This window comes from Cryptotermes secundus, unplaced genomic scaffold (genome assembly GCF_002891405.2).
Source record: "Cryptotermes secundus unplaced genomic scaffold, Csec_1.0 scaffold1182, whole genome shotgun sequence".
Taxonomy (NCBI): Eukaryota; Metazoa; Arthropoda; class Insecta; order Blattodea; family Kalotermitidae; genus Cryptotermes; species Cryptotermes secundus.
The window spans coordinates 634,198-647,736 of record NW_019737098.1 but is presented as its reverse complement, the minus strand read 5'-3'; the positions used below and the strand labels follow the sequence as shown (position 1 = coordinate 647,736).

Genomic DNA, 13,539 nt, shown 5'->3' with positions numbered 1-13,539 from the left:
GTAGTAGTAGTAGTAGTAGTAGTAGTAGTAGTAGTAGTAGTAGTAGTAGTAGTAGTAAGAGGAGAAGGAGGAGGAGGTGGAGGTGGAGGTGGAGGTGGAGGTGGTCAGTACTTTTTGGGTGTATCTGTAGTATGAGTTGGCGTGAATTTCAAGAAGTGCTCTGTTTGAAAAGCGTCTAGAATATTGGAGCGTGGACTTTGTCCAGTGACTAGTCAACTCAACTGCATTACTGCACCTCTGCTTCAGCAAATGGACTATTGTGTGTGTTGTGAGTGTTTATTATTATTAATTGAATGCGAGGAGATCGTAACTGGTTATATGAGAAATATACACACAATTTTAATTGGAAAACCTGAAACAAAGAGGCTACTGAAGAAACATAAGACGTTGATGAGAGAAAAATACTAAAATATGCTGTACGGAAATAGAATGCGAAGAGGTTGACTGAGTTTACCTGGCTCAGGACAGAGTTCTGTGGCGGGCTGTTATGTGCATGGTAAAGATTATTTTGATTCGGTGGTAGGTGTGGAATATAACTCGGTGGGTTAGGTTCTGTTCTTCAAGAAGGACTTTATTTCATTGAGTGTAATGTAAATGTAGGCCTACACACACACACACACACACACACACACGCACGCACGCACACACACACACACATATATATATATATAATTTAGTATAATTTCTAATTGTTTTAACTTGACCTTGAATTGCACACATTTCTTTTCCTTTAAGCAGATTTATGTCTTTAAGTCAGTAAACTGATACTTTGAATTTTATGTTGCTCGACTAAATCCGGTTGGGACAGGCATAGAAGTTTCATTATTTTGAAAATTTATTCCCTCGATTTATCATCATAATAACAACAGAATATTTCACTTGAATGATTGCTATTAGTATATCATATTCCGGAGTTTCTGGGTTCAAATCTTGGTCCAGAGAGAGGTCATCTACTAGTATATTATCTTCCGTCCCTCCAGGAAAATTCCAGAGCAATAGCCTGCCCCAAATTTGGTTACGGACGTTTCGGTCCACACCCTGTCCATTTTGTTTCTCATTAGTCATACTACCATTCAGTACTCTATTTTGAGCCACTTAGAGCCTTCAGACAAGTCATCATCATCATTGTTTTTATACTATTGCGTGTAATGGTCCACAACGTGTTTATTGAAGTAGCAGTCGGTAGCTCCTGATAAGACACAAGTCTACTGGTACATCTCAGAAAAGCGGGTTTGTTTCACGTCAGACTTCCATTTGAATGCGCATTTTGCCACAACTAACCACACAGTAGCAAACAATGAAGCGGTTGCTTTCATCGCTCCATCTTGTAGCTATTCAAATGGTAGTGATTCGAAGCTGCTATTGGTGTATTTATAAAGACATTCTCGTGAAATCACTTTTCAGTGCCTTGTACTTTAATGTGACAATAATGCAAAATATCTTTAATTTGAAACAAGTTTAAAAATATTGCTGCTCTGGTCATGATTAATTTTGTTTAAAAAGTGCGGTCTCTACCAAAAGTTTTCTACACGAATAACCTGTACTAATTCATATATTCTCAACTGGAAGTTAGTGCGCTGTCAGACCACTAAACCAATATCCAAGAACTACTCTTTCACGCATGCGTCACTATGAAATAAGAGAGAGACCTGCCTTATCACCTGACTTCGAGGCTCGTAGACCAGCATCGTCACTCTAATGTAGAACTCTAGCTAAGTGATGCACTTCAATTCTTCACAGCATATTTTTATATGATAAATATTAATATGCCTATTACCTCTCTTCTTCGACGCTTCAAATCCCCACAAAGCTGTCTCCATTTTAAAGGTTTCCGAATCGAAATTTTGTATGCAATATGTATTCTTGTTATATGTGCTACGTGTCCTCTCCATCTCATCATTCTTTATTTAGTCATTATAATAGTACTTTACAGAGAGTACAAATTATGATGAGAGTCTTATAATTTCCTCTGTTACTTTTATATTTTATCACTCGCCAAAATATTATTCTCAGCAATATTTTAAAGATACCGATCTTTTAATTCCTATAAAAATGGTAATTTATTGACTTAGTGGCCCAATTATTTCTTTTTCAATAAAAAGCAAGATTATTTTTTGGTTGGAACAAATTTTTATAAAAACTTAACGCCTCTTCTGCTACACTTTCCATTTAATTTATAATTAATTTTTCATTTTTACGTGACGTCTCTTTTAATCGTGGATGTATTCACTCCATAGATATTGGAGTGCTTACACTGCTGCCTTGACAAGCACGTACACTAACTCATCAAATCTCGGAGGGTCATCACTCCATGAAATAACCTGAATACTGATGTAATTTAAGGGTAAGATATCACAGAAGTTCTCAGTCTAAACCCAGGCCATGGTGACAAAGGCGTTGACTTAGGAGAAGAAAGAAAGGAGGTTAGAACGCAATGGCTGGACAGGTGACCTGTATCACTAGAAATTGGAAAACTAGCCGAAGCATGAAGAAAAAAGAGGGAATATCTAAAAGATAAAAGTCAGCGAGATGGAAACAAACAGTAAAAGCAAAAATATCGTGAATTTGAATTAACGCATGGGTGAATTTAACAACGGATACAAAGCTAGAATACATTTCAGAAAGAAGGAGAATCCCTGAATATCGTAGGCACGTGGAAAATTACTTTAGTACATTGCTGAATATTCATGAGTTTAGGAAGTCTGAAACACCACACTGCAGAAGTGTTCGTTCCAGTGAAGTTCAAATTGTCATTGACAACATCAAACTTTGTAAGATCTCGAGATACCGATTTCATTTCAACTAAATCATCACAAGGTGGCAGGACATTGCATTTAGAGAAACAGAAATCAGTGGTTTCTATTTTCAGTTAGGAAGTCCTACCAAAGCAGTAGAGGGCCACGCAGTTGAGTCGCTGTGCTACTAGCCGGAAGGTCGTTGGTTCAATCCCCATTGGAGTCATTAAATTTTTCAATAGATCTAATCCTTCCAACCTCACTGTGGCCCTGGATTCGACTCAGTCTCTAACAGAAATGAGTACCAGGAATCTTCCTGGGCTGAAAAGGTGGCCGGCGCGTAAGGCTGATAACCTCACTGCCATCCGTGAGCCGATTTTCTAGAGAGAATACGGGAGCCTCGACGTCTCGCAACCCTATGGGCCTTCACGGTTTGTTACAGAGACAGATTTATCTCTAACTTTACCAAAGTGGTAGATGTAACAGTTATTCACCAAGTGTGTATATTTTAAGGTAAAACAGAACGGGAACAAAATTCCTAAATATCGTTCCAAAAAGCAGGAAGATACTTCATTCTGCATTTCTCTCTCTTTATCCATGAAGCGTATGGAAAATCTAGAGACAATTGGGAAAGGAGGAGAGGCGGTAAGAAAATAAGTATGTGAGAAGTAAAGGAGTGGAGTGTTTGTAATGTGTAATAACACGCTTGCTGTGGTACGAGACGTCTATGTGTGCATACACTTGCGCAAGGTCGCAGCTCTATTGAAAATATAAAAGTGGCAATTAGGAAGCTAGGTTTTAAAAAGAACTTATAGTACGACTATACAGTGTTTTCAGAAATGGTTTGTTGACAGCCTTTTTGCTGCGTGTTCTGAAGTTGTGGTAATGAAGTTTTGTGGGTCTAACGAATTCGCGACTTGTTCTGTAATTCAACTTTTGGTTTATGTATGAAGATAGTTTCTTTGTTTAAAATATAAATATCTTAATAACATACACAATCAATTAGATATTCTAAGGGGGTTGATCTAGAAACAAGAGGAATATAAAACCAAAGATAGTAAATAAAATCTAAGAAACTGTAGGATATTAAAAAATATTTTGCAATTATATTAACAAATAAATATTGCTTTCACGAAGAAATATGGAGCTGGTTATTTCGAGAAAAGTTTTCAACCGTTCATTTCAGAATTGTTTGTTTTCCCATCGCCTATCTACAAATATAATTATTAAAATATACAAAGCTGTGCAGGTAATATTTATGTTTTGACCTCTATAAATATGTGAAACCTATCTTTCAACATAAGAGAGTTTCAGAATTGAACACCAAGTGTAATCTTTGGACCTAACAGGGAAGATGTGACAAAAGATGAAAAAGATTACATAATGAGGATCCTCGTATGTACTCATCGCGGAATATCATTAGGGCAGCCAATACGGGGCTTCTGAAATGAGAGGAATAAGTAACACGCACGGCAAATATAAATGCACACAAAATATTGGCCGGAAAAACTGAAGGCAAGATACCACTCACTCACTACACCCCTAGCTTAGATGGAAGGAAACAGAAATACTTATATGGGAAAATATTTATTATACAAAGAAGTGATCTCGCCGTTCAGCCACTTAAAGTTCTAAGTTGAACTTGTTGAAGGGTTGTTATGAGCACGGTAGCGGAATTCCGGATTCTGTAAAAAGCTAGATTTCATGTCGTGCTGAGTATCTATCAGCTCTCCAAGAATGGATCCGCTTCTTGGAGTCCATTACTTGCTGCAGCTCTGGCCATCATGTCTACATTTAGTATATAAGAAACTAAAGTTCTGCAACGTTGCAGTAAATTTCGTAAGCACAAGAAGTAGGTCAAATTTGTACGTATGACATTAATGGGCTATTCTTAGATTTGAATGCGAATTTCTCTTGGATACTTCATTTATGATTGTACATGGTATAAATGTAATTATTTTAAGGTCTGTGGCAGTGGTATATCCATTACACCAATACTACATAATTACGATATTGTACGCTGTCTGCTGTGTAGCTGAGACATACACAATATTTTGGAATTGGAGCAGATGCAAAGGCAGAAGGGAACCTACACAGATTGGCCAATTAGAAACAGTTAGTCAAGATCACACTCCCTTAACCTGATGATGGAAATCCTTCTTACACTTGATGATAACTAACTAACTAATTACATGGAGCTGAGTCCTTCTTGAGAAGCCACAAGTTGTACATCTACTCAAGAATTTCCAAAAATATATGGAACCCTTAGGTTCAGTACCATGATTACAAGAGCCCTCCACTGGCCCCTATCATGAGCCAGATTAGTCCAGTCCACACCACCCTATCCTATGTCTCTTAAGATCCATTTTAATATTATTAACCCACCTACATCTTGGTCTTACTAGTGGTCTCTGTCCTTCTGGCTTTCCCACCAATATTCTATATTCATTCCTCTTCGCCCTATTCGCGCTACATATCCTGCCCATCTCATCCTCCCTGTCTTGGCGGAGACTAAAAGTTGTTATGAAATCATAATCTTAAAGATTCTAAAGGGTTCTGACGATGGTATATAACACTCATAATTACTGGGTTTCTTACTTTTTCCATCATCCGATATTCTACACACTGGAAATCACAACGTTTCGGAAAATCGATGTTTCAGTCCTGAGGTGAAGGGGAAGACATCTACTCAGATGGGTCCCGTAGAGTGCACTGATAGAGGTCAGCTCTTTTTTAGGGACCCAACTGAGTAGCTGTCTTCCTCCACTCACCTGAGGACGAAACCACATCAAGTTTCCGAAACGTCGTGTTTTCTAGTCTCTAGAATGGAAGAAGTCCAAAAACCTAGTAATTCTAAAACATTATCTTGTTTCATCGACGAAAATAGTATCCTATTTCCGTAACTTTGTGCACGTGAAATATGTGGCAGACAATGAGCAGTGACCAACATAATATTCATATAAATGGTATCAATATGTCTGAGGTAGGTGCATGCAGTGTAGCATAATTTGTGGCATCCTCTTCTGGCAACTGTGTTCCTCTAGTCGGTCCTGCCTCAAGAGAAGCTAGAAGAAAAGGTAGCTCGTAGCCTTCGCCGCTGTCACGGCCTCCTGCCTTGTGGCTGTATTTGCAGGCCTATTTTAATAGAATTAATATTACAATTCGTTCTTGTGGGAATCGCAACACTAGCACATAATTGAAAGCAGTTTCATGTGAAGGAGATGGAGCAACACAAGTTTGTGTGGATCGATATACAGGCACACCAGAGCACCATCTCATTTCCTCAATTCGAAGTTATCCGGTCAGAATTCAGGCAGCCTTCTCTGAAATTTGAAACACACTTCACTTGTTTCTAATACTTCTCATTATTGTATCTTTTGCCAACTCCATTCTAACCTTCATTTCAATAGGTACTTTTCACTGCCTGTCTTCTCCAGCTCGAACACGGGGATCACGGGTTCGGATCTCACTTGAGGCATGGATGTCTGTGTGCGTTTTTTCAATGTTTGTGTCGGGTAGCGACATGGCTATGGACTGATCCCCCTTCCAAGGAGTCCTACCTACTGTGTATAGGATTACGAAACTTAAAAAAATGGCCAAAGAAGGGCTATAGAGTCATTGATAAAGCAATGAAAGAATGAATGAATGAATGAATGAATGAACTTATTCTGGTGGTCGACATATACACGGAACGCGATGGCTCATCGCTGTCATCTCAGAAACCTCATTTTCATGTCGCATGTTCTACTACGCATTTTAGTGCCGTCTGCTCTCTACCGTGTTTACCGCTGCGTGGCCTTGCACCCTTTACGTATCTGCCACTTCCTGATTTGAGGTCACATTACAAAATTCAGGTAATTTAGAACTGCCATTATCAGAATCTTAAACAGCGCGTCACACTCAGACAAGTCCAATTTAATTAGGCCGTCTATTCAGAACCAATTTGATATTCTGACATGTTGACCTACTTCTAGGAAACAATAAATGATATAATGATACAAATTCCGTCCCAAGTGCAAACAATATATTATGTGTCCTTGATATTGTTCACCTACACTACATGTTTCGGCCTCAGACGGCCATCATCAGGTGTATAACACTCACGTCGCTGTCACACTGCACCCAGCTCAAAATTTAACATTTAAAATTTGTATCATTATATCATTTATCGTATGGAGTGCAACAGGATGCTTAAATATAATATTCTAGGAAACAAATTGGAATACGCATTTCCATGGAGAGGGGTTCTTGGAAACCATCCCGTCGCTGTGTGGAACACATAAGTTTCCTTGGATAAGGATAAGCTATATAAGAGGAGGGCAGAACTGAGTTCAGGTCCGTAGAAGGCAGACTAGAAGAGATGTCCGTCGTAGTTCAGATCAGAAGAGAGACCATAATTGAGACAGTCAGAAGGGAGCGAGTCATAATCACTCATTTATTGTGATCAGCAAATCAAATCATCCAATCCGAACCGCGTTATTATTAGTCACGCCACATAAAAATGTGTGACAGTGTTTTCCGGAACTTGCACAGTTGCCCCTGTGTCTGATTAATCACAATGACCTGAAGTAATTCATTCATCAGTAATCTGTCAGACGACAGGTCCACAGTCTCTTCCAAAACAGTTCCTCCATTTAATGCGATCTCAAGTTTTCTCCTTCAATTAAAATGTCTTCTTCCGTCTTCTTCCTCGTCTTCTGGGCACTTCTATCTGCCCCTCCGGTTTGTTTTGTCTCCAGAGGAAACATCTCGCATACATGGTATCTCTGTTTTTGGAAAGATACTATCCAGGAAAAGTGATAATGTGGTAGTTTTTCCATTTGCTTTCCACATCGCAGTACAACAGCCGTTCAAACCACTCTGGTCACGCCTGTTGCTGTACGAACTTGAACCATCTCGAGCATCATTTGCTCTGTGCTTCAAGTCGCTGCTGATGACGCTGCTTCAGGCATCAGTTTTTGGGGTCTCTCTTCGTCTGATGTCTACCCTTTGACCTGTCCAGCAAGGGAGGCCCTGCCAGTAGCTACGCTACCGCTGGTATAGCTCTCAGGGTCCTTGGCATACTCAAACCCTCTCACCACGATAAGGTGGAGACACCAACTAGGAGGCCTGAAGTAATATGTGACAATAAGGATACAGCTCCAACTATTCCTAATATATTTGTAACAGACGGAGGTCAGTGGTCAGTGCCATATGCCGGCTGCTTCATACCCGGAGAAAGAGTCCCAGTAACCACTGGATAGGAGACTGAGTGGAATTCAGAGCCGATCTGGAATTTGAGAAGAAAATATTTTTGCTTGATTCTCTGGTCGTCCAACCTGTAGCCTAGTCACATACTGACTCAAGTCTTGAAGTAGGGTGCTAAGGAGTATATTTGGAATATTTTTAAGTAGAAGTTGGAGAAAATTAAGCATCGAGAAACTTCATAATTTGCAGGCTACTCTTCACCAATCATTATTAATATGACAAAATTTCGGAAGATGAAAGGGGATGAACATGTAGCATGTACACAAAACTTTGGTTGGAAAACCTGAAGAGAAGAAACCACTTGAAACACGTAGGCGTACAGGGAAGAATAAAAGGGAATTTGAAAGAAATAGGTTTGAGGATGTGGACTGCATTTGTGTGGCTCAGGACAGGGTAAAGCGGATTAAATAGGTTTGAGGATGTGGACTGCATTTGTGTGGCTCAGGACAGGGTAAAGCGGATTAAACTTGAGAGCCGAATAACAGCAGGTCATATATATATATATAGGCTATTCAACAGAGCTAATTAATTGGTAACTTCCTTATATATTTAAATTTGTTACATGCAGTTCTTACAGCACTGCAATTTGAAGCTCAGATTTTAATCGAACCAATTGTGCCGAAGAACAAAAAGAACTTTATTTCAGTTCCATCGTTCACTCACAAGTAGTCATGAATTCCAGTGAACCGAGCGGCTATACACACAAGGATACATTCCATGATTGGACGACCCAAATCATTTCGACATCCGAACTGATGTAGCGTTTCTCTTAGTTCGTTGTTTGCCAGTTTCCATTAACTTTGACTGTACAGGATTTGCATTTGTTGTTCCTTTCTCTCGAGGCGTGATTTTACACACAACATTGAAATCACTTCATCATGATAATAAATTACACTGCAAGAACTTTGCTTGCCTGCAGCTCCAACCGCTGCTCTCGCAGTGCACATTGCCAGTGAACTCGCCCAGCTTCAGCAACAGTCAAACAAATGAAACCAATGAGAACAAAAGACAAATCCAGCACGCAATTTAAACACGTCGCTATTCACGCTGTTTGTTCTAACATAACACATAAGTAAACTGCAATGACTGCTTCTTTGTGCAGAATTCCTTTAACTAAATACAGTTCCATTTATTCTTCCCGGCCTGTCATTTGTGGGTGCGCCATGGGTTTGGGCGAGTTCATATTCCGATATTGCTTCACAGAGGGGTGTAGCTGCGAACAGTTAGCTTTATACTGTATTGCGTGCACTGCCTAGATATTAAGAGTACGGAAAAATTGTGGTTACTTTTAAGATACCACCTGTTCAAAATGAATTGCAACGCAAAACTATTGATAACCAAACACGGGAGACTGTGACCAATGCATGCACATATAAGAAAGAGGATGCCTGTGTAGGCGGTCCCTTGCCCCTCAATATCAGGTGTAACTCCATTCCATACGGACAGCAACTTCGATCAGTAGTGTAAGTGTCGTAGTGATATAATTGTAGTGAAAGTGTAGTAATGATATAGGTGTAGTGAAGGTGTAGTAGTGGTGTAGGTGTAGTGAAAGTGTAGTGATGTAAGTGTAGTGAAGGTGTAGTAGTGATGTAGGTGAAGTGAAAGTGTACTGATGTAAGTGTAGTGAAGGTGTAGTACTGATATAAGTGTAGTGCAAGTGTANCAGCAACTTCGATCAGTAGTGTAAGTGTCGTAGTGATATAATTGTAGTGAAAGTGTAGTAATGATATAGGTGTAGTGAAGGTGTAGTAGTGGTGTAGGTGTAGTGAAAGTGTAGTGATGTAAGTGTAGTGAAGGTGTAGTAGTGATGTAGGTGAAGTGAAAGTGTACTGATGTAAGTGTAGTGAAGGTGCAGTAGTGATGTAAGTGTAGTGAGCGTGTAGTAGTGATGTAGATGTAGTGAAAGTGTAGTAGTGAATTAGTTGTATTGAGAGTGTAGTAATGATATAAGTGTAGTGAAAGTGTAGTAGTGAATTAGATGTATTGAAAGTGTAGTAGTGATGTAGGTATATTGAAAGCGTAGTAGTGATATAAGTGTAGTGAAGGTGTAGTACTGATATGAGTGTAGTGTAAGTGTACTGAAGGTGTAGTACTGATATGAGTGTAGTGCAAGTGTAGTAGTGTAAGTGTAGTGACGGTGTAGTAGTGATGTAGGTGTAGTGTAAGTGTAGTGATATAAGTGTAGTATTGGCGTAGGTGTAGAGAAAGAGTCGCAGTGGTGTGGGTGTAATGAAAGTGGCGTGGTGATATCTATACTATAGCTACACTAGTGCTAGAGAAAATGTGGAGTTCTTTTCTGCGTGGCCCCATTGTTGATTCATAATGGCAGATGAAGATTTTTATCTTCTGGGATATAACGCCTTGAAAGTTAACCGACGTTTCGGAGGAACACATCACCTCTATTTTTATCATTATCATTACCGGCAAAACAGCCCTTTTGGACCCATAGCCTTCCTGAAAGGATTCTGGCACCTTGCATCCGGTTTCCACCTCTTTGGATTACACGGCAGTACAAGGTCATCAGCCTTGCGTCGAACTAAAACTCACGATAGGGTGGCCAAGTTATACCACCAGGCGCCGAATTTCCCTTTCGTCGCCTTCTGCGACTCGCAGGGCTACAGTGGAGGTATCCTAACCCGCCTCAACACGGGACCCTCCATCTTCAAGGTCGCAGACTAAGCCAAACAAGTAACTTTCAGCGGACTACAAGGTGCCATATCCCAGAATATAGAACTATTCAGAATTCAGATTATTTTTCGACCCTGATTATGGAGGCGACATATTCTTCCGAAACGTCGATTAACTTTCAGCGGACTATACGGTGTTACATCCCATAAGATAGAACTCTTCATCTCAGTGCCCTTCATTTTAGCAGGTGGCTTTCATTGGAATAGTAATTGCAGAACGTACATTATTTTGAACTTGGCCCCCGCCCCCAATACTTCGCCCTACACTCCTCTAACACGCCGCCCCGGACGCAATACTTGGTTTAATGTATTGAACCCACATGGGATCAATATTAGCAATCACAAGTGTGACAAATTGAAAAGTTTTCTGCTAGGGAGAAACAGTGTTTAACGCATGTTACATGTGCAAATATTGGAAATGTATCCTTGTTAATATGTGGTCAGTTCTGTATAGTCGTCTTATACAGAATGCAGCATCGAGGGTAGCATCGGGAAAGAGAACGTACGTGTTGAGGTAAAGCTGTTCGGACACCTGAATACACTTGAAAATCCTGTGTTTCTTGTACGTGCCAAACCAAGTGATGTAGACATTCTACTGCAACATATCCTAGCAAGAATGTTACCATCTCACATAGACTACATTACTGATGAAGCTTCAAGCATAGGGGAAATTCTTAATATTCCACAAGGTGTTCCCATATATGAAGATGACCAAGAGTAGAACGGCGAAGGAAATGGTGAAAAAGTAAAGAAGAAAGAATTAGATGGAGAAAGAGGAGTCGTAAAGTAAAGCAAAATCGAATTGTAGAATAAAAAGAGTAGGGAGGAGGAGAAAATAAGGAAATAATTGTGTGTATTGATTCTGAATTTATGAAATCTTCCCAAAAATACAACCTATGACTGCCGATGAAATTTAGCTGTAATGAGAAGACAGCATGATACAAACAGGCAGCGAAAAAAAAAATCATTCATATAAGGCATTGTTGATTTTGGAAACATTAACCCGTTGTGAGAAAGATCCGAGAAGAGGATTCTTAAGAGACGTTGCTGTTACTGGGGAGGGAAGTGGATCTCCCAGCACTCGGAGTTGCTCCTCTAATACTCTAATTACTTCTGGTGTTGCCGTTTTGCCAAGAAAAGCTAAGTGCCACTGCACATATCTGGCTCGTATTATGTTAGTGGCACAGAAAGGATACGAATCGAGTGCGCTGTCACCCGCGCAGGACACAAGAACATCCATCTTAGACTTGACGTAATTTATTACAGTTGCAGGATCATTGTCTCAACGCTACTTTTCGCTGTTCATTATTAAGGCCATGAAGCAAGGAATGTAAGAATAGTAGGGCATGTAGCATGCAAGGGAGGGATGAGATATGCATAGAAAATATCACTCCTAAAGAACCGAAGAGAAGAGACTACCTGGGAGACTAGTGTAAAGGAGAGGACGCTAGTAACATGAATCTCTATCTATCTATCTATCTATCTCTCTATCTATCTATCTATCTATCTATCTATCTATCTATCTATCTATCTGTCTGTCTGTCTGTCTGTCTGTCTGTCTGTCTATCTATCTATCTATATATATATATCTGTCCGTCTGTCTATTTATCTGTCTGTCTGTCTATCTGACTATCTTTCTATCTATCTGTGGCTCTACAGCCCTTGTGGATCTTAGCCGCTTTTCCTCTTTTTTAATATACACACATTCAGTAGGACTCCTTGGACGGTGGATCAGCCCGTCGCATGGCCGCTACCTGCACACAGAACAACACAAACACACAGAGACATCCATGCCTCAACTGGGATTCTAACCCACGATTCCAGCGTTCGCGCGAGCGAAGACACTTCTTGACTCAGACCGCGCGGCCACTGTGATCAACCCTCTAAGATTAATATCATCTAACTATGTTTTAGAAGTCTGTCCTTACCTCCAAGAAAACATACGGAATCTCCGTTACAAAGATAAGTGGGCATAATGACGTTTAGGAGGAGGGATAGCTCTGTGATATATCATGAAAACAAATCGGACTTCGTAACAACTAAACATGCGGACAAAATGTCCAGTTACATGAACGCTGAAGCATGTGGTATAAGCAGTTAACTGATTCAAGCATGGCCTACCTACCGCCTAGTTTGGAACTAAGTGTTTTTCACATGATCCTCACATTAAACGGTAACTATTTCCCTAAACTGCATTAACCGGCTTTCCTATAATGGAGACATATTTCCTCTCAAGTAGGAAATGAATTTTTAAGTACTGAAATAAATTCATCCTCCATACGGTTAAGGTATTAGACAGAAAACATGTTTATGATTTTCTTAATAAACCCACTATACATTATGCGGACCCGTGGACTGACTGCCAACTTCTGTGTCTTCAGCGTTCCACTTCCTCTGCTTGGGGGAGAAGCCTGCAAGAACCATGCTAGGCCAGCGACAGCAGCAGCCAATGAGCAGCGAGGACCTGCTGACATCAGCACTGGATGATCCTGACTTCGACGAGATCACAGCTTCAGGTAAAAGGAAAAGTATTTTCTGTGTATTAATGTTTGTTTTTGTAACGCATTCCAGTCAGCAGGTGACAAGATCCCGTAACCTCTGCTGATATAATCTGCAGAACGTCACATGTAGGCCTCGCCCTTTGGGATGACACCGCATCAGAGATTCCAAGCTAGCCAGTGAATCCAGTCAGTACATTGTCAGATAGCTCCCACCTTACCTTCTTCACGTCACCCAACTACGTATAAACTTAAAAATGAGTCTGCGACGACCAAACCAAGACACTACGAGTACAGCAATATTGTATGGTACCCTACTACCAGAATTTTGTTACCTTAATCTTATATTAGTCCCGGGATAGCTCAGTCGGT

The 13,539-nt window shown here is 40.2% G+C and overlaps 1 protein-coding gene across 1 annotated transcript in view; it reads left to right on the top strand.

Moving 5' to 3' along the window:
• LOC111870211 overlaps positions 1-13,539 on the top strand; it is an 80,817-nt gene that overhangs the window by 1,557 nt on the left and 65,721 nt on the right. The window contains exon 2 of the mRNA XM_023862309.2: positions 13,051-13,185. Coding sequence (XP_023718077.1) covers positions 13,051-13,185 — 135 coding nt within the window. The remainder of the gene's footprint in view (positions 1-13,050; positions 13,186-13,539) is intronic.